The following is a 19,757-nucleotide window of genomic DNA, read 5'->3' as shown; positions in this document are numbered from 1 at the left end:
TTGAAGCTTGATATACTTCCTAACTAATGGCTCTTTCTTATGTTTCTTATTTGTGTTATTAATTGCTCGCTGATTCTAAGCCTTGGAGTCTATATTGAGGACTTGAGTTAAAGTTAAGCTACTAAATTCCTATTATATTGGTTAGATCATTATTATTGGTAATGTATTTTTTTTCTTTTTCTGTTTAACTTTATCTTTCTGTACAAGTGGATACTTGATATGTTAATGAAAATATGATAAATAAATAATAACCCCCCCAAAAAAATCAAAATAAACTTAGAAACATTAACAAGGCCTTAATCAGCAATACAGTGTTCCCCCGGTGGTTCGCGGTATTTTCTGACCGCAAATCGCCGACAAGGAGTGGGAGAGACAGAAGAGCAGTCGAAGCGCCGCAAGTGCAGGAAATCACTCGTGGTACGCTCCCACCGCCTCTTCCTGCACTAAGTCGGGCCTTATCTAATCAGGAGCTGCATGCTACTTGGCCAGGTGTCAAAATACCTAGTTCTGGCCCTCTGCATCAGGCCCAGCGGGCAGGAAATGGGAGGGGTTAGCCTGGATTGTTACTGTTGGCCATTTATAAAGCCTCTGCTGCCTGGCCAATGGCTGTTGTCTTCAGTCCAGTGCCCCTATTAGCATCATCTCATCATGTTACTCCTTATTACTGTGAGTTGCATTGGCTCCCAATGGAGGCCAGGGTGATTTTCAAGTTGGGTTGTTTATATTATAAAGTAGCTTTTGGTGCCGCTCCTTCATACCTTGTTGAAAGATTTGTGATCATGACTCATGAGAGGAGTAGAAAACCTCATGCCCTATTTACATTCCCTTCTGTATAAGGTTGTAAGAGACATCATGGGCATTGTCTTGCTTATCAGGCTGCTTTTCACGATAAAGACTTTCATCCATTATTGGTCAGATCTATATCTTATAAGCACTATAGAAAACTTCTGAAGACTTTTCTTTTCTCCAAATTTCTGACTACACTTCTCCCTCGGTATTCGCGGGGGTTAGGTGCAGAGCCGGTCCTCGAAGTGTGAAAAATCGCGAATAACTTCTCGGACGGATCTGACCCACCCCCGCCTCCCTCCTGCGTCCCCGGAACCTTACCTGGTGGTCTAGCGGTGAAGCGGGGCAGGAGCGATCTTCCTATGCTCCTGCCCCGTGCATAGCCGTCATCATAATGGCTGCCGGAAGATCCCGTTGTAGTCTCGAGACGGCTCTGCACAGGGCAGGAGCATAGGAAGATCGCTCCTGCCCCGCTTCACCGCTAGACCACCAGGTAAGGTTCCGGGGAGGCTTGGACGGCTTAAAAATAGGCAAAAAATGAAGATAAGTTGTTTGTAAAAAAAAAAAAATTGTGAATATCCAAATCCGCGGATACTGAAACTGTGGATTCGGAGGGAGAAGCTTAGTTAAATTTCTTTGTTTCTCACTAATACTATATTTTCTCCTAGCATAATCTTTTGTTAACCGCATTGAACTAATGGCAATGCAGTCTAAACATTATGTTACATGTTATCATAAGGGGGGGAGGGGTAACCTTACACACACATGCAACCTGCTATCCTTTCGTACTTTAGTAGAAAGCCCATCAGTGTGGCCTTTCCATTGCAAATGCAAGCAGTGTCTCACTTCCGGCTCACCACACAATTGTTTCCCATGCACTCATCTTTATAGGACCCCCAGGGACCCCTGAAGAAGACTTTCTGTTGAAACGTGGACCGTGTTGGGTCCTGTATCCCTAGCGGACTGGGTCCTTTAACCCTTTCAGGACCAAGGGACATATTTGTCCCATAACTTTAAAATCCTATAAATTTTGATTGGGATAGTCTACAGTTCTAAATTTGATATGTACGGATTCCATATGATACTGCCTTTATGTAAACAAACTGGCTCCGACATTCATTCATTAGCGTCTTTGCCAGATTGACGAGAAGATTCACTTGCCACACTGTCCATAAGCCAGAAGTGTGATTTTTTTAAATAAAAATAATGATATTTCACAAAAAAAAATCAATTTTTTGGCATCTGCAAGCCCTTTTTACCATAAAAATGTCGTCAAAACCACAAAAATTGGCCTACGATCCTTATGGTCCTGAAAGGGTTAAGGCTCTTATGTGGATGATTTATGTGGATGGAATTATTTTATGTGGATGATTTCAGTGTACCTTTGGAACTTTGACACTTTCAAATAAAAGTAGGAACATCGTCACTCCAGAGTTTTGGGGGTTTTTTTTTGTTTTGTTTTCTCTGAGCTGACAGGGGACATTTTAGATGGCTTCAAGGAGTCTTATTTATTTATTTATTTTTGGTGTCCTAGCTCTTCTCTTACAATGTTACAGCCTGATCAAATCATGGTGGCTGCTCCGTGGACCGAGCAAATTCCTTCACCGTGTCCAGGGAGGGGCTGAGCTCCTTTTGAAAACGTTGGCTCTTCTGACTCAGAGCTGGCAGGGTTAGTGGAAAGTTAAAACCCAAGGCACGTCCAGGGTTACTTTCTACCGTAGGCAGCAAGCGAAATACACACCGCTGGCTAAGGAAAATCAATCCAAACTCAGCTGCTGCATTGCACGGCCACATCTTCAGTCTTTTGCACAGCCGTTCAATGCATTATGCAGAAAGAGGGGGGGGGTGTTCTGAGGACTCCCCCCCCCGGCTTATTTTGCACTGAGCGAACCCCTAAATAAAGCTGTTGATCTGAAGCTGCATCAAACATCGTTTACGGCACTTAAAAGCAGAGCCAGCGCCCCCGGACTGCAGCAGCGCCGGCTCCTTCTAACCAGGCACGCGCGCGTCACGTCGGCTCAGACGGCAAGGGGGGGGGCGGAGCTTCTGCCACCTCCGCCAGCAGGCTGGAAACCCCGTCTGACGGCGCACCCCTTCGTTTGCTGCAATATCCTTTCGCGGGTGACGTCACCAAACGGAGTCCCTGTGCGTTGTGGGAAAAAAACAACCCCAAAACAAACCCCCCCCGACCTAGCCCGGCATTTTTGTGACCGTCGGGACGAGCGTCGGAGCCTCGCGGAAGGGGGGAGGGGTCGATCCGGAGTCCACCGCCGCCGAGCGGCGGCCCGCCCCTTTTCCGTTTTGGGGGGGAGGGGGAGGAAACGAGTCCCGGCCGGATAAAATCGGTGCGCAGCGGCGCCTCGTCCTTTTCAGTTGAGCGCTGAATGCGAGTTCGGATCATGTCAGGCGGTTCTGCGGATTATAACAGGTAGCCGAAGGCAGGCGACGGAGCCCCTCGCGGGCGCTTAGGTCACGCCTGTGTGTCGCTGTAACGCGGGTGGGGGAAGGGGGACTTGCGCTCGCCGTGGCCCGCCGCCTTCGAGGGGGGGGAGGGATGCCGTTTCTCGGCTTTTCCGCCCTATTGTAACCGCCGGAATGCGCGGGCTCGCGCTGGGGGGTGGGGAGCGAAGGCCCCGCTCGAGGCGTTGTCGAGGGGGAACGCAGGTATCTCTTCCCCTCCCCCCCCCCAAGCGAAGAGCGCGTGCCGGGCAGCTGCGCAGGAATGGCGGAGGGAGGGTGAGCGAACGGTGTGTGTCCCCCCCCCCCCAAGAAACTTCGGGGGGGCGGGGCCGGAGAAAATGGCCGCCGAACGGCCGTTACGTCGGTCTCCGAGTAACGGCTTTGCTAGGCGAAGAACCCCCCCCCTTTTCTTCCCCCCCCCTTCGTTAGCCTCCGGGAGCGCGCGGGAGGCGCCTCTTACCCTCCGAAAGGCGCGCGAGCGGGCGGGACCGTGTCGACTTTCTGTTGAGCGCCTAAGAACGGCCACAGCGGGCCAGATCGCGAGCGTTTCTGCCCCCACCCCCCACCCCACGTGCTTCTGGTCTGGGTTCTTAAAATGGCAAATCCGGTAGGGGTGTCGAAGTCCCTCCTCGAGGGCCCCAATCCAGTCGGGTTTTCAGGATTTCCCCAGTGAATATGCGTGAGGTCTATTTGCATGCACTGCTTTCATTGTATGCTAATAGATCTCATGCATATTCATTGGGGGCATCCTGAAAACCCGACTGGATTGGGGCCCTCGAGGAGGGTCTTTGAGACCCCTGCAGTATTAGACGTACGGCCATACTGTAGAGCAGGGGTGTTAAAGTCCCTTCTCAAGGGCCCTAATCCAGTTGAGTTTTCAGGATTTCCCCAATGAATATACATGAGATCTATTTCCATGCAATTCTTTCATTGTATGCTAATAGATCTCATGCATATTCATTGAGGAAAACCTGACTGGATTGTGGCCTTTGAGATCCCTGGGCTAGGGCTTCGATCTATGCCTAAGGGGTTTCTAATTCCTATTTCTGTACAGCAGAGATCATGGCGGCCCAGAAGGCATGGACCCCGATGGTGTTATCGAGGTTAGTAGACCACCTTATTCTGTGTTTTAAGCTAAGTGGCTACACGCATTATGTGATTCTGGCTGGCTTCTTGTTTTTTTTTTTTTTGCAGAGCAATTGGAATGAAATTGTTGACAACTTTGATGATATGAACTTAAAAGAATCTCTCTTAAGAGGAATATATGCTTATGGTTTTGAAAAGCCTTCAGCTATTCAGCAGAGAGCTATTATTCCCTGTATAAAAGGTAAATACCAATTATCCGTAGAAACTGTACACATAATAGGCATTGCAATCTTAAAACATTCAAGTGAGATGATGGTATACCATCTTTCGGGACTGACTGAAATGGAGAGAACTTCTATTTTGCTGATCACTTGTTAAGTGCTTAAGGAAGAAATAACATACAAAGATAAATGTGTGGGTGCAGTAAATTTGTATCTTACCTTTTTTTAGGGTATGATGTGATTGCTCAAGCTCAGTCAGGTACTGGCAAGACAGCCACATTTGCAATTTCCATCCTGCAGCAGTTGGAGATTGATCTTAAGGAGTCCCAGGCTCTAGTGTTGGCCCCCACGAGAGAACTGGCTCAACAGGTATTGCGAGGGTAGTTTAGTTTGAATGTGCTGTACAAGTTTCACTTTTTCACAGCTGTTGAAAATTGAACACTTCTAAGTCAGCATGATATCTAATCTTCTTCCCTCTGTAGGGTAGAGGATAAAAGACTAATCATAAGGGATACTTCCAGAATGCATGAATTTGATTAATTGAAGCTGACTTAATTCCCTTTCCCCATTTTGTTTCTCTGGTTAATTCTGTTCCTTTATCATTTGCAGTGGTATAATATGAAAACCTTAGTACACACAAACAAATTACATGTTTAGTTTGTATCTGTAGTAGTTGCATTGTATGTTCTATATGCAAAATGTTGTTTGAGGAGTATCTAATACTTTGTTGTAAACCATTTTGGTGTGTACATGTATTTAGTATATTAAATTGTGAATGATGTAATTTTAAGGTTCTATCAATGTGTAACAGTGGAAGTATTTGAGTTCCTAATATTTTAGTACTTGTCTAGAATAGGTAATGCTAGTGAGTATTCCTTTTAACATTAATTGCATTGTTTGAGATGAGTATAACCCTAATTAAATAATCAAACTTGACTTGCGGTGGAGGTGATGGCATAGAATGTTTGTAGAAGTCCAATCATTCTTCCAGAAGCAGTTAGGAAAAATCCTGCTGCTAAAGAGTTGTTGTCTGAACTTTTTTTTTAATTTGTGGACTAGGAAAAAAAAGGGGTTTATGATAAATGTCTGATTTCAGCTGAATCCAAATGGCAGAGGGGAGAACAGTAACTTCCTAGGATTATGCAGTCAATGGTAGGTAGTCTTGAATGTGTCCTGAATCAGTGCTCTGAAGTAACGTAATTTTTTTTTAAACTAGTGAGTCGTAGATATAGCTTTTCTTTTTTTGGTATAATTGTTTTGGACACATATTGTTTCTGCTAAATACATGTGAATGATGCAAAATCCATAAATGTCAATCTGGTGGTCCAGTAGAGAATCTGGATATCTCGGGTGAAAGTTAAGGAACTGACGAGTAGTATATTTGAAAACATCCTGCAAGTTTTTTATGATCACGTGTCTATTTAGTGGTGCTGTCTCGTACCGGTCAACAGCTTATTACTTGTACATATGATTGGCTACTGCAAGAATGCCTCCAAATCTGCTTCGAGTGCATCTGGGTGATTAGACACAAACTCGGTTTAGTCATCTTATACATGAGCAAACAATAACTATTGTAAAATCTAGTCAAAATATAGAACTTATCCTAGCCATACTGCATTCACTTATGTTTTTGAAGTAGTGGTAAAGATTTCAGTTTTAAATCTGCTTTTTAAACTATGCAGTTAATTTTCAGTTACATTTTTAAAATTTGTTTCAGATCCAAAAAGTAATTCTGGCTCTTGGAGACTATATGGGCGCAACTTGTCATGCCTGCATTGGTGGTACAAATGTCCGCAATGAGATGCAGAAACTTCAGGCAGAGGCTCCACACATTGTGGTGGGAACTCCAGGGCGTGTGTTTGATATGCTAAACAGGAGATATCTTTGTAAGTAAAATGTTTTTACCTTTTCAGCTAGTAAAACTCATCTTGGAGCTTTCCTCTTGCTTCTCTGGTCTTGACTGCAGTCCCCAGAGATGATTAGTGTATGTGCAGGCACACTGACATCACCAGATAGACATGGTGTGTGGTTCTCGCCTCTAGCTCAGTAAGTGATCTTTTTTGCTTTTGGCTGCCCTGAGCATGCGTGGGAGTTCTGTATTGACAAACTTCTTCCCTTTTTCAGTCAGTTTTTTGTAACCTGTAGTATGTTTGCTTCCCCCCCCCCCCCCCCCCAGATAATGGCGAGTACTGTCCAAAAATTTCTCAACTCATCAATCTGCCAATGCAGAACAGTTGTGATATCTAGAATATTAAGTATGGGCAGCAGCAATTTTCATTTCTTATTTTTTTTACAGATTTGCTGGTAAGCGACAATTTCTTTTCCTTTGATTATGCAGGATAAGTTACAATATGGCTGTGAAGTGCTATGTTGTCGTTCCCCCTGCTCAAAGCAATTTGATTCATACTATCCCTGTCTGTTTGACTCCAGAGCAGCCAGGGACGCTTGGTCTCTTACACGTTGCACAAATCTAAATCCTGCCTTTAAAAATTTAATCTGCATTAACTGACTCATCCCTTCCCTTATGGCTGTTCAATTTCTGCCAATCCCAAGTTGAAACACATTGAAATCTAAGCTCAAAAAGGCAGGAAAACTTCCTAAAGACGGGTTAGAAATTTCCTTGAAGACTCGTATTTCACTTGTCATTAAATGCAGCACAGAGCAATTCAGTTTGGAGAACAATATTGGCAGCTAAACAGGTCAACATTCCTACCACAGACAACTCTAAAATTCTAGATTTCAGTGTATGGAAAGGCTGGATATCTGTTCACCTTATCCCAGTTCAACTCTCCACGAGAGTTCAGATATTTGCTCTATAGATAGTCTTTATTCTACTGATGATGTAGTGTTAGAGAGGGGAGCCGCCTTTTGTTCAGCCTCCATTATTCTCTAAAGACTTATTAGGCTAGAAGATCATTCTTATCAAAACATTTTAAATTAATTCTAAACCTTTCCCTAGGACCATCAGATTTTCAATTTAGGCTCCAATCCCTTGATGCACCTAAAGAGGTAATGGCTTTCAATACATGAGATTCCTTCAGCTTAATTACAGTAGAATTGGAGCTTAAATAAGGTACAGTTGGAGCTGGGGTACAATCCGTTGGTGTTGGGTGTTTTTAAAAAGTGTAGCTGTCAAATTTTTTTTTTTTTTTAAATTCCTGGCAAAGATGAGCAAGATGTTAGACTTCCTATCTCATTTACCAAGATTGACTGAGAGCTTAGCTTATTAGCTACAAAGTCTTCACATCTCTTGCCACGGCAACAACTCATGCTACGTCTCCACGTGAAATGCAATAATAATGTGTGCTCATCACCTTTACACCACTAATAATTTGTACACCATCCCACACTGCTGTAGCAGTTAGGGCCAGAACTGCTTAGTTAATAGCCTCCGGTCTGAGACAACTTGCACAGGTGTCTTACAGATTATTTATTTGTGACAGTTCCATATGTGAGCTGTCCTTGAAACCATCTGATCAGGCTTCTCAATTCACAGGTCAACCACAAGCCCTATGTAGAAAGCATATCGCCAGTGATATTGTCAGTTCTATCCAGTTGCTGTCGAGCCTTTTCCAAGAATGGAGACCCATGTCAATCTACCAAACATTGTACATGGTGAGTGACAGACCTTTAAGAGAAACACAACCAAGACCAGCCCTAGCAATGTCTTTTCTCCTCTCTTCCCCCCACCCCCCCCTCCCTGAAGTCTGGCAGTAACAGTTTGTGTTGATTATCACAGTAACATTTACCTTATCTGTATTGGGGAGGGAGGGGTGTAAATTTCAAAACTTCTGTACTCAGGTGTTCAGCTCATAGCCATTCTAAGCAAGGCCTAGGCAGTTGACAAATTTTCTGCAAAAATTAAGCTTTTTAATACTTTGGAACAATCTGTTTTAGCAAGAGATCCAGTCTGAGTCTCGTGAGGTCATCCAATCTGAGTCTCTTGAGGTCATCACATTCCTTGGAGCATATGTTTTGAAAAAAGTGCATACTAAAAAAAATTTGGCATACAAATTTGTCAAGACACAATATGTAACTGCTTAATGCTACCTCAGCCACATGCTATGCCATTGGCCAGGCTGCACATGAAAAGTGGCATCTCAAAACTTTGGATCAACATAGTCTGCTTTTATCAAATCTTCAGTGGAGTCGCTCTAAATCTGGTGGTAGGCACACAAATCTCAGAAGTCTCTTCACCCACCTTCCCCACCCCCCCCTACTACTCATTCTCATAACGATGCCTCTTCATATAGCTGGGGAGCTGATCACTTAAAATCTGTGGGCACTGTTCAAAAAAATTCATCCAGATGTCCTAACCCCCCTTCCATTCCCCCATGCTATTTCCCCCTCTTCCTACCTGTAATATCCCCCTAAGACTCAACAATGTAACCAGCATCCACTCTGCAACCTTCTTGTATATTTCCAGCTCCTTCTGACGCTCCCTTCATTTTTCCACTTTGTAACCACACCTCAAAATTGAATTAGTTATCAGCTCCATTAATTGTAATCTTCCTGGAAATGTCCAGTTATCTTTTGATGTAATCCGCTTAGAACTGAAAGGTACAGGTGGAATAGAAGTCAGTAATGTAATGTTTCTAAAAGAGCTGCATGTTTATAGCTCAGGGTGATTGTCCCTGGTCTCAATTTCTAGACAGTCAAGTTTTTAAAATATCTACAATGAATATGTTAGTAGTCTCGTGCATATTCATTGTGGATATTCTGTGAAAACCTGACTGGCTAGGTATGTTCAGAGGACTGGGTTGAGAACCCCTGCTCTTCACTCATCTCCAACAGATAATACATGATGCATTTTCAGTTTCACGAAAGATAGTATGTTCTGCTTTCTAATCATCTGAATGATTTGGAAAAACTTGTCAAAAGGCCGATGTAATTTTAATTGCACCTCTCAAGAATAGCCATACTACCATCTAACCCAGTTTCATGATTCCAGTAGTGGCTACTTTCAGGTCACAAGTACCTGGTAGCAACCAGATAGTAGAAATAGTCCATGTTCCTGATCCAGGGCAAGTAGTGGCTTTCCCCTTGTCTATCTCAATAGTAGATTATGAACTTTTCCTCCAGGAACTTGTCCAAACCTTTCTTAAATCCAGCTACGCCAACCAATAGAGAATAATCGTCCTGTATTTTTAAAAGCAGGTTGGTTAACTTCTCCGTCCCAGTATCTGATCTCTCTTTGTTGACCTGGATATTGAAAGGTAGATCCAAAGAAGTTCAGTACATTTCACTCTGGAAATCATCCACCAGAAAATCCTACTCTCATAAGTGGATCACACTGGCATCTTAACAACTTTGCGATCCTAAATTTTGCCTTTCCAACTCTTCACATAAGCATTTCTCCTAGTTGGGCTTCAAAACTACTCCAGTAAGAATATCTGGTAGCTGTATCGGTATACTATAATCACATTGATAAGCCAATTTCTAAACATCCTCCTGTCTCCTTTCATGAGAGGTCTGTTTAATGTTAAACTGCCATTGAGAGAACAACTTCCACCTTGGGAATTAAATGTCAAGCTAGATATGTCAAATTCATGACTAGTGATGTGTTATGGTTGCAGCCCATTGATGAACGATTAATATTTTAGAACAACTCTCCTCATTACAAATTACTTGGAAGCCAAACTTAAATTTAGCATTTAGTTGTATTAGATACAAGGACACCAAGCAGCCTAGGGGTGGGAAGTTCTGTACAGCATATTCAACATACCTGTTAGGCAGTCTTGTGGAGAGATGTTGAACACTTAGGAAAGGCCTCTCAAATATTTAATCCAGACTACAGGAGCCAGTAAGCAAGCCGCTCAGTGCTGAGCAGCAGCGCCAAATCGCTCTCCTTTTCGTGCCGCTCAGCGGCTGAAGAAACTCGATCTGCAGCAGCCAGATAGCACAGGAGCTCGGATTAGCAGAGGAGGTGTGACTCATACCTAATATAGCTTTGATTAATTTGTCTGAACGTAGTATGTCGGGTTAAGAAAGTGTGTTAACTTGAGGCCTGTCATATGTTCCTACAAAGAGTAAGAGCCCTAGAACGAGGATAGGGGGGGACAGGGTGCAGAGCCTGATTGGGGGGGGAAGGGTGCTGAGTGAGTGCAGAGCCTGCCAGGGCAGGGCACTTGAACATTAAGCCGCCTGACTTACATTCGAGTCAACCATTTTTCCTCCTTTTTGTGGGGGGAAAAGGGAGTCTCAACTTGTATTCGGATTGACTTATTTGAGTATATACAGTAATTGGATGGTATGTACATTAAGTGTGAAATTTTTCCTTCCAAAAATTGACAACCACGTCAATTAGTGAAACTAAATTCTCTAAACATCACTTCTGTAGCAAGTCATGTACTGTTCTGTCTCCGTCTGAAGAACTTCTGCAGAAGTTCCCAGTTCATTTAACTCAAAACATTTCAGGGACATCTGCAGCTAAATGCACCCTTTCCAACCAGGGTTTTGCTATCTTTACTACCAGCAGGCAAATGCTTAGGCAGAATTGGACCTCAACGTCTTAAAGCTGCAGGAATAGTAGCTGTACTGAGATTAATTTTGCAGAAATCAGCAGAGCTGCCACATTTTCTTTAGTGCACCTTTCCTAAACACTACTGTGTAAAACAATTGTCCTATAGAGTTGCAGCCTTCAAGATGAGTAGTTCTCCATAACCATTTAGCTTTTAAAATAAAAGCTTGAATGAAACGCATCCCTCACGTGGGCTGTTGATGGACATAACTTTTTATAACCATATGGCAGCTTTGTGCTTGTACCTTTCCCGTTTGTATCCAAAGAAAGTGTATTCCTTGCTTGTAAAGGAGTTCTTTGTAGACAACAGGGGGAATCCAGAGCATCACTTACTACACATCTACCCCTCAATTAATCTTTCCCTACGATTATCACATAACAGACGTCTAAACATCATTAATCATCTCTGTTATAAACAGGGATAGAGCGCAAATTTCAATCAGTTCAGAATCATACATTGCTATGATATAGAAGGGAATGAGATTCTGCTAACACAGGACCCAGTATGTCTATGCTTGCATCAGCCAAAAGCAGAGATGTAACATTCCCTGAGCTAGAGGAAAGAGCCATGGACCAGGTTAATACAACTGGTGTGGCTGTATTCCTCTTATCTAGAGAACTCTGGTTACAAGTCGGCAACTACTTGAGTTTTATTTATTATTCCACTTTGACCAGGGCTGCCCAAGTCCGGTCCTCGATCTACTGGCAGGCCAGGTTTACAGGATACCCACAATGAATATGCATATGAGAGATTGCCTGCACTGCCTTGGTATGCAAATCTCTCATGCATGTTCATTGTGAATATCCTTTTTTTTCCCATTATTTTTTATTTTCAAATTTTACATAAAGTGTACAAAATATTAAATACAAAAGGGGACATATAATAAATTTATAAAAATATGGGGGCCATTGACAAAATACTGTAATGAATAAATAATAGAATACTTTTTCTTCTTTTCTTCTTTTAGAGATTTTTTTTTTTTTTTTTTTTATGACACACATATAGGGGGGGTAAGGAAAACAATCTATATATAATATATTATAATATATGATACAAAATGTAAAATATGATTAAAAAATAATAGAAGGGTGGGGGGAGGGAAAATGAATAAAATTTATCCAGAATATATTGTATTAGATATAAATATGTTATTGAATAATTATCAATTGTATTCTAATATGTTGTATACTTTTATAAAATTTGAAAATTAAAAATATTATATTAAAGCAATAAAAGGGTGGGGGGAGGGTGAAGGGGAAAATCAAATTCAGACATACATTGTGTTAGATATAAAAGTGATACCATGCATTTATCAAATGTATTTTATTATTATGTACACTTTTTGTAAAATTTGAAAATAAAAATATAATGGAAAAAAAAATAAAATATAATTGATAAATACATAGTATCACTTTTATATCTAATACATTATATATCTAAATTTGATTTTCCCCCTCACCCTCCCCCCACCCTTTTATTACTTTAATATAATTTTAATTTTCAAATTTTACATAAAATGTACAAAATATTAAATTACAATTGATAAATACACAATATCATTTTTGTATTTAATACATCTTATTCTAAATATATTTTTATCCCCTCTCCCTCCCCCCACCCTTTTATTATTTTTCATTCATATATATTGTATAACATATAACATATTATGTAGAAATTATTTTCATTACCCCCCTCTATGTGCGTCATAAAAAAGATACTTAAAAGAAGAAAAGAAGCAGAGAAATCTTAATATTTATTCATTGCAGTATTTTGTCAATGGCCCCCATATTTTTATGAATTTAGTATATGTCCCTCTTTGTATTGCTATTGTTCTTTCCATTTTATATATATGACATATTGTATTCCACCAAAATGTATGATTTAGGTTATTATGATTTTTCCAATTATTGGTTATATGTTGAATGGCAACCCCTGTCATTATTAATAAAAGCTTGTTATTTTCTGGTGAAATTTGACTATTTTTCCTCATCATCATTCCAAATAATATAGTATCATATGATATTGCTATATGATTTTCCATTAATTTATTAATTTGTGGCCAAATTGAATTCCAAAAAATTTTAATGTAGGGACAATGATAAAGTAAGTGATCTAATGTCCCTGGTTCCAGATTACAGTGCCAGCATTTATTAGACTTAGAACTGTCTAGTTTTTGCAAACGTGTAGGGGTCCAAAAAGCTCTATGTAATAAAAAGAACCAAGTTTGTCTCATAGATGCTGACATTGTACATCTCATTCTCCAAGACCAAATTAGTGGCCATTGAGATGCATTAATTTGATTGTGAATATCCTGAAAACCTGTCCTGCCAGTAGATCTCAAGGACCGGACTTGGGAAGCCCTGACTTAGACTATGTGGTTTACATTCAGGTATTTGAGCATTTTTCCCTGTCTGTCCAGGTGGGCTCACAATCTATGTAATGTACCTGGGGGGGATTAAGTGACTTGCCCAGGGTCACAAGGAGCAGCATGGGATTTGAACCCACAACCTTGGGGTGCTGAGGCTGTAACTCCAACCACTGTGCTACATACTCCCACACACTTTCTACTCTGTGCATTTAGGCTTGTCAGTATGCCGTCTAAAATTTTTTTTTAAATTTTGTTTCCAATTCACCAGCTCCTAAATGGATAAAGATGTTTGTTTTGGATGAAGCAGATGAAATGTTGAGTCGGGGGTTCAAAGATCAAATCTATGAGATTTTTCAAAAGCTGAGCACAAATATTCAGGTAATACTACTTTGAAACGTGTTTTGTAGTAACATGTACACTAAACAGTTTCTTTTGTAGTGCTTCCTGGTCAAGCACACTGCTAAAACTACAAAATCTAGATTGGTTTCTAGTCTTTGTAGTAATGCCAGTAGAGTACACCCAGGAAGTAGAGTAAACGCTGTGGTTTGAGAGATGGGGATGGACCTCTTTCTTAATGTCCAGTGTCCTTTGTCTTTGAAACGCAATGCAACACATTTCAGAAATTCATGCATATCTGGGTTTCCGTATGTAAAAGATATATTGTTTTTAGGTTGTGTTGTTGTCTGCCACAATGCCAACTGATGTGTTGGAGGTGACAAAGAAGTTCATGAGAGACCCTATACGTATTTTGGTGAAAAAGGAAGAGTTGACCCTTGAGGGTATCAAACAGTTCTACATAAATGTGGAAAGAGAGGTGGGTATTAAATATAAATGGTTTTTGTTTTTTTTTTGTCTTCCTGGTAAAGCACTATGCTAAAATTATCTGAGCTTGGATTGAGTCCAGGTTTCTGTAATGATGCTAGCAGAGTACACACAGGAAGAAGAGCAAATGCACAGGATTGGTGATTTGGGTAGACCTCTTTCTTAATGTCTGATGCCCAGTGTCTTAAGATCTAGTGCAATAATTCATCACTACAAGTTTGGTATGGTCAGAATTCAGTTGCTTTCACTGTTCAAACTTTAATATTTTCTTCATTAAGGAATGGAAGTTGGACACTCTTTGCGACTTGTATGAGACATTGACTATTACCCAGGCTGTTATTTTCTTAAATACAAGAAGAAAAGTTGATTGGTTGACTGAAAAAATGCATGCCAGGGACTTCACAGTGTCTGCTTTGGTAAGTATTTCATTCCCCAAAGTGTGATTAGTGGGGTAGTAATTTTACAACATTTATACTGCCATTAGGGTTTGTTCAAATTATTACAAGCATGCTTCCAAAAAAAGATGGCATAAGAGTTCTTGATATTCTTGACACCTACATAGAAATGAAGAAAATAAAAAATATTCTACTCCACACTATCCTAAGTTCTAGGCCAGGGGTGTCCAATGTCGGTCCTCGAGGGCCGCAATCCAGTCGGGTTTTCAGGATTTCCCCAATGAATATGCATTGAAAGCAGTGCATACAAATAGATCTCATGCATATTCATTGGGGAAATCCTGAAAACCCGACTGGACTGCGGCCCTCGAGGACCGACATTGGACACCCCTGTTCTAGGCAAATTGCAACATAACTTGTTTCAATTAATGTTACCACCAAACCAAGACAGTGGGTACACTCATGTAGACCCCAAAAGCATGAAGGGAAAGATCCAAAGCTGGACAATGTACAGAGTTTGAAGGAACATGGATATGAGATCTAACATCCCTGGCAATTTACAGGGTTTGACAGCCATCTGAGGCCAAACCAGACTGGTGTTGGATAAGTACTTGCTTTTTGGTGCTTAGAGCAAATTTCTAGGAAACCTAATGTTTGAGGATACAGGGTAAGTTACAATATGGCTGTAGAGTAGTTTCCAAATTTCTAAGCGGTTTACATCAATATAAAACTGCCATACTGAGATGAAAGGGAGGAAAATTTTTAAGGTAGAATAAGAAAACATGTAGGGTTAATACAATAGGAAGGGGCCCATTTGAAAATAAAGGATTAGAATAAGGGAAAATTTAAAGATCAAAGGCAAACAGATTCATATTATTCCTGTCTGTTTTGACCCTACAGCAGCCAGGGACACTTGGTCTTCTCGTACATGCTACTTATTTTCATGGATACATTTTTAATGTCTCCACAGCATGGTGACATGGATCAGAAGGAGCGAGATGTCATCATGAGAGAGTTTAGATCTGGCTCCAGTCGTGTATTAATAACTACAGACTTGCTGGTAAGTCACGTGAAGCTTGTCAGGAGCTTATAAAAACAAGAAATTAAGCTATTAAAAAGGTGTCATTGATCTAATAAAACATTACATACATGTGTTAAGCTGCTCCTCTAAGGTTTTGTTTCTGCGAGTTTGCACAATAAATAAATTTGGTGTTTAAAACTAGATCTTGACAATATAGCATGGCTTTAATTCACAACAAATGCTTATTTAATTTAGGCTCGTGGAATTGATGTGCAGCAAGTGTCCCTGGTTATTAATTATGACCTGCCTACCAATCGTGAAAATTATATTCACAGGTAAAACTTTTGTACTATTGGTAGTTAATAGCTAATTGTGTACTAGCCATCACAATACTGAAGAGTGAATTTCTGAAGGAAAAAAGTGGAAAAGTGCTGCAATATGTAAAGTACAGCTAGGGTCTTGCTGGCACACATGCTCTGCAGCTCAACTATTTTATGGCAAACGAGATCAAGCTGATTTTAAAATCGGCCATGAAAAGTGCTTCCTTTGTTTTCAAATCAATTAGCCTGCAGTATTTTGGTTTTAATAGCTTATGACTACAATAGCTTATCTTCAGTTTAAGATACTCCTTGCACTTCTGCAAGCCACTGATGCAGCTAAGGATGCATGGCTATATGATCACTTGGGAATTTACAACATGTTCTCTTGGTCAGCACTTGGAGCACATTGAACAGTTTAAACATCTGCAAATAGCTAAACAAAACCATTGAGACTTTTGGTAGTTAGAAAAACTGCAATGCTGTAAAAAACTAAAGCGAGTTCATCAATCTGCCAATGCAGAACAGTTGTGATATCTAGAATATTAAGTATGGGCAGCAGCAGAATAAATTTCAATTTTCAATTATTTTTTTTACATATTTGCTAGTAAGCGACAATTTCTTTTCCTTTGCTTATGCAGGATAAGTTACAATATGGCTGTGAAGTGCTATGTTGTCGTTCCCCCTGCTCAAAGCAATTTGATTCATACTATCCCTGTCTGTTTGACACCAGAGCAGCCAGGGACGCTTGGTCTCATACACATTGCACAAATCTAAATCCTGCCTATAGAAATTTAATCTGCTTTAGAAAGCTATTACTTTCTCAACAGTTTTTAAAGCAATTACATAAATTAAGGCATAAAAAAAAGCTGCTGAGGATCTGAGCTACTCAAGGACACAGGACCTGTGGAGATCATGTTCAGAATATGCTTCAGGTTGGCCGTGCGATATTGACAAAGCTGTGAAAGTTAAAGGTGGTTGAGGGGGAAGGACATGTCTGATTTGCAGAAGAGGCTTTGGGAAAGAATCAAACTTGCCTAGATTTCAGTATTAATTACAGAGACTGTAGAGCAGGATCTCAAAGTCCCTCCTTGAGGGCCTCAATCCAGTTGGGTTTTCAAGATTTCCCCAATGAATATGCATGAGATCTGTATGCATGCACTGCTTTCAATGCATATTCATTGGGGAAATCCTGAAAACCCGACTGGATTGAGGCCCTCAAGGAAGGGACTTTGAGATCCCTGCTGTAGAGCATCTTAATTTATAGCATATTGTGAAACTGTAAAATTTAAATATAACATCATTTGCTTGTGGCAGTCTGAAAGGATTGTGCCTGCTTACAAAAGAGTTCATAATTGTATCTTACTGAAGACCTGAACAGTTGTGGAATAATCTAGCTATGTACATGTAAGACTTGTGATACAGGAACTAGTATAATGTTAGCTGTGAATATAGGGGGATACAACTAGGCTTCATTGAAAGATGCCATTGAAGTTTTCGAGCAGTGTGTGGGAGGAGGGGGTTCACAAGTTGTGTAGCATAGCAATCATGCAGTGACAGATGGCAGAATATTAAGCTATGTGAAGTAGCTCTGTTCAAGGAGCTCATATTGTGGTTTTTGAGAGCCAATAATTAACTTTTTACTAAAACTGACAAGAATGTTTTCATGGGCCTGCTACAACTGCTGTTCAGTTTGACCTATAAGAAGCTTCCAGCTTCTAAAATGTAATTGTACAGGGATCAATATAACAGATTTCTAGAGTATAATCTAAAATAAAACCAGATATCCAAAGTATTTACAAATCTTAAATATGCTTTTTTTTTTTTTTTCCATTTTTAGAATTGGCCGTGGTGGTCGCTTTGGCAGAAAGGGGGTGGCTATAAACTTTGTCACAGAAGAGGACAAGCGCATTCTGCGTGATATTGAGACTTTCTACAATACCACAGTGGAGGAGATGCCTATGAATGTGGCTGATCTCATTTAGTCCTTGGGATGAGATTTTGAATGCAGTGCTCGCTCTGTGGCTGACTAGGCGAATCACGACGTGCATTGTGCTTTCTTTGGAAATATATTGAATCTTGTCTCAATGCTCATAACGGATCAGAAATTCAGATTTTTGATAAGCAAAGCGACACTTGTCGTGAGCTCTTGTAGCGCAAGCCATTGGCTTTGTCCTCTTTACAGAGTTTAGACTGTTTGGGGTGGGTTGTGAAGACATGGGGTCTTTCAATTTTTTCTTTAAACGTTTTTTTCCTAGTTCTATAAAAATGTTTGTATTAGATGTTCTGTATCATTTAATAATTTACTTGTGGACTAAAAGATATAAGTGCTGTATAAAATCAGCCAATTATGTTAAACTAGCATACATGCCTTTATTGTACATTTCATATTTAGATTAGACATAATTGGAAAGGCCTTTTCAAGTTGAAAGTTAAACTTATTTTCATAGATGAGCATATGCACTTGTATTTATTCAATAAAGTATTTAATTAGTGGTAAGTATGATCCTGGACTCTGTTGCTCAGCCCCAGCAATCTAGTCTACTATGTCTTGGGGCTAACCCCAGTTAAATTGCCATATTGCACATGTCTTAATGAAGTTTGAATGTTCAATAAATTGTATATTTCACTTTGATTAAAAAGTTTACTTGTATACTTTAGTTGTTGGAAATTCCATATGCCCTGGGGGAAGGAAAGTTAAGTTGGCAAACTCTTACATCTAGTGCTGGCATTTGTTTTCTACTACTTACAGTACTTGTATCTTTAAGTCTCTATACTTTCTGTTCCATTATAGTGTTAAAGCTATTCTTTCAGAACAATTTTTGGAAGCTGGAAAAATAGCTGTTAAAATGAGACTAGATTCTTTTATTTCTGTGAAGTTGAAGTGAAGGTAGGTGAATGATAAAAACATTTTTAGGTTGTATTAAAATTATTCCATTTTGTTTGAGATTGAGATCAGTGGAGTAAGTTTCTAGTTGAAATGTCTGTTCTGTTTATTGAACAAGATCCGTAAGTGCTATGCAGTATGTCACATTTGTGCTTTTATTCCTGAATTTGTATGTAATTTGGAGTGCTTGGCAGTCTGTGTTGGGAATAAAAAAAATCAGGTTTATTAATACGTCTAGTTTCACTTTTGGGGTAGTGTTTTTACTAGTCAGTTTCTAAAAATCTTGTTGGTTTTTGAGGGTATTGAATAGTGCTCTGGCTGTTTTGAAGTTACTTCATTTTTTCCAGTGTGATAGAAATGGTATGCTGAACGGTAGGCTGCATGCTTGGAAGCATACACCAGAGAAGAGGTCAAACACAGCTTTTCAGCTCCTTCTCTCTGCTGGATCTTTTCGGTTCTTCCTGCAGCAGGCAAATGCATGTGCTGTTCTGATCAGCTCCCTTTTTCTTTTTCTTCAGTGGTTTGTGGTTAAGTGGCTCCAGGACTGACTGGCTGTGCTTGCCTGGAGAGGAGCAGACTGTACAGTTGGCAGGTGTATCCTTCAGTGACCTGGTCAGGCAGCCTGCTGCATGTTTGTGGAGCTCAGGGTTCTAAGCCTCAGCATTGCTCATTTCCTTGACTTGTCAGGAGCTTGAATGCTGTTAGTGAGCACCCTGAAGGATGTTATTGATACCTATTCTGCCTCTGGTGTTACCCTCCCCCTTTTGGCATTTGTTATTGGGGGTGTGGAGGTTGTTTAACTTAAGTACGTCTGGCAATCCAAAAGATCTTGGTGTAATAGCCAGCCCTAGTACATTTTAAAGCCATACTTTG

General features: G+C 40.4%; 1 protein-coding gene and 5 non-coding genes across 7 annotated transcripts; all 6 read left to right on the top strand.

Annotated features, from left to right (window-relative positions):
- Positions 1-3,106: 3,106 nt before the first annotated feature.
- EIF4A2 (eukaryotic translation initiation factor 4A2) lies at positions 3,107-19,115 on the top strand. 2 transcript variants are annotated; one of them, XM_033957704.1, is made up of 11 exons: positions 3,107-3,214; positions 4,301-4,349; positions 4,441-4,573; positions 4,783-4,922; positions 6,271-6,439; positions 13,711-13,820; positions 14,113-14,256; positions 14,543-14,680; positions 15,630-15,719; positions 15,936-16,015; positions 17,838-19,115. In XM_033957704.1, exons 1-11 carry the CDS (start codon positions 3,171-3,173, stop codon positions 17,980-17,982), a joined length of 1,242 nt encoding a protein of 413 aa, XP_033813595.1. In that variant the 5' UTR covers positions 3,107-3,170; the 3' UTR covers positions 17,983-19,115. The 2 variants fall into 2 exon arrangements, with proteins under 2 accessions (XP_033813595.1, XP_033813596.1); XM_033957705.1 differs by having other exon boundaries at positions 3,113-3,214; positions 4,304-4,349.
- On the top strand, positions 4,635-4,705 carry LOC117367322. Its single transcript, XR_004540744.1, has one exon. It is a non-coding gene; the product is annotated as a small nucleolar RNA SNORD2 (small nucleolar RNA).
- Positions 6,886-7,012, top strand: LOC117367315. The gene has a single exon (XR_004540737.1). It is a non-coding gene; the product is annotated as a small nucleolar RNA SNORA63 (small nucleolar RNA).
- LOC117367321 lies at positions 13,881-14,057 on the top strand. Its single transcript, XR_004540743.1, has one exon. It is a non-coding gene; the product is annotated as a small nucleolar RNA SNORA81 (small nucleolar RNA).
- LOC117367320 lies at positions 14,294-14,469 on the top strand. Its single transcript, XR_004540742.1, has one exon. It is a non-coding gene; the product is annotated as a small nucleolar RNA SNORA81 (small nucleolar RNA).
- LOC117367314 lies at positions 16,633-16,759 on the top strand. The gene has a single exon (XR_004540736.1). It is a non-coding gene; the product is annotated as a small nucleolar RNA SNORA63 (small nucleolar RNA).
- Positions 19,116-19,757: the final 642 nt, after the last annotated feature.

The sequence above is a fragment of the Geotrypetes seraphini genome, chromosome 9, assembly GCF_902459505.1.
Source record: "Geotrypetes seraphini chromosome 9, aGeoSer1.1, whole genome shotgun sequence".
Lineage (NCBI taxonomy): Eukaryota > Metazoa > Chordata > Amphibia > Gymnophiona > Dermophiidae > Geotrypetes > Geotrypetes seraphini.
Note: the sequence above shows the minus strand (reverse complement) of the source record. Positions and strands in the feature narration are given on the sequence as shown.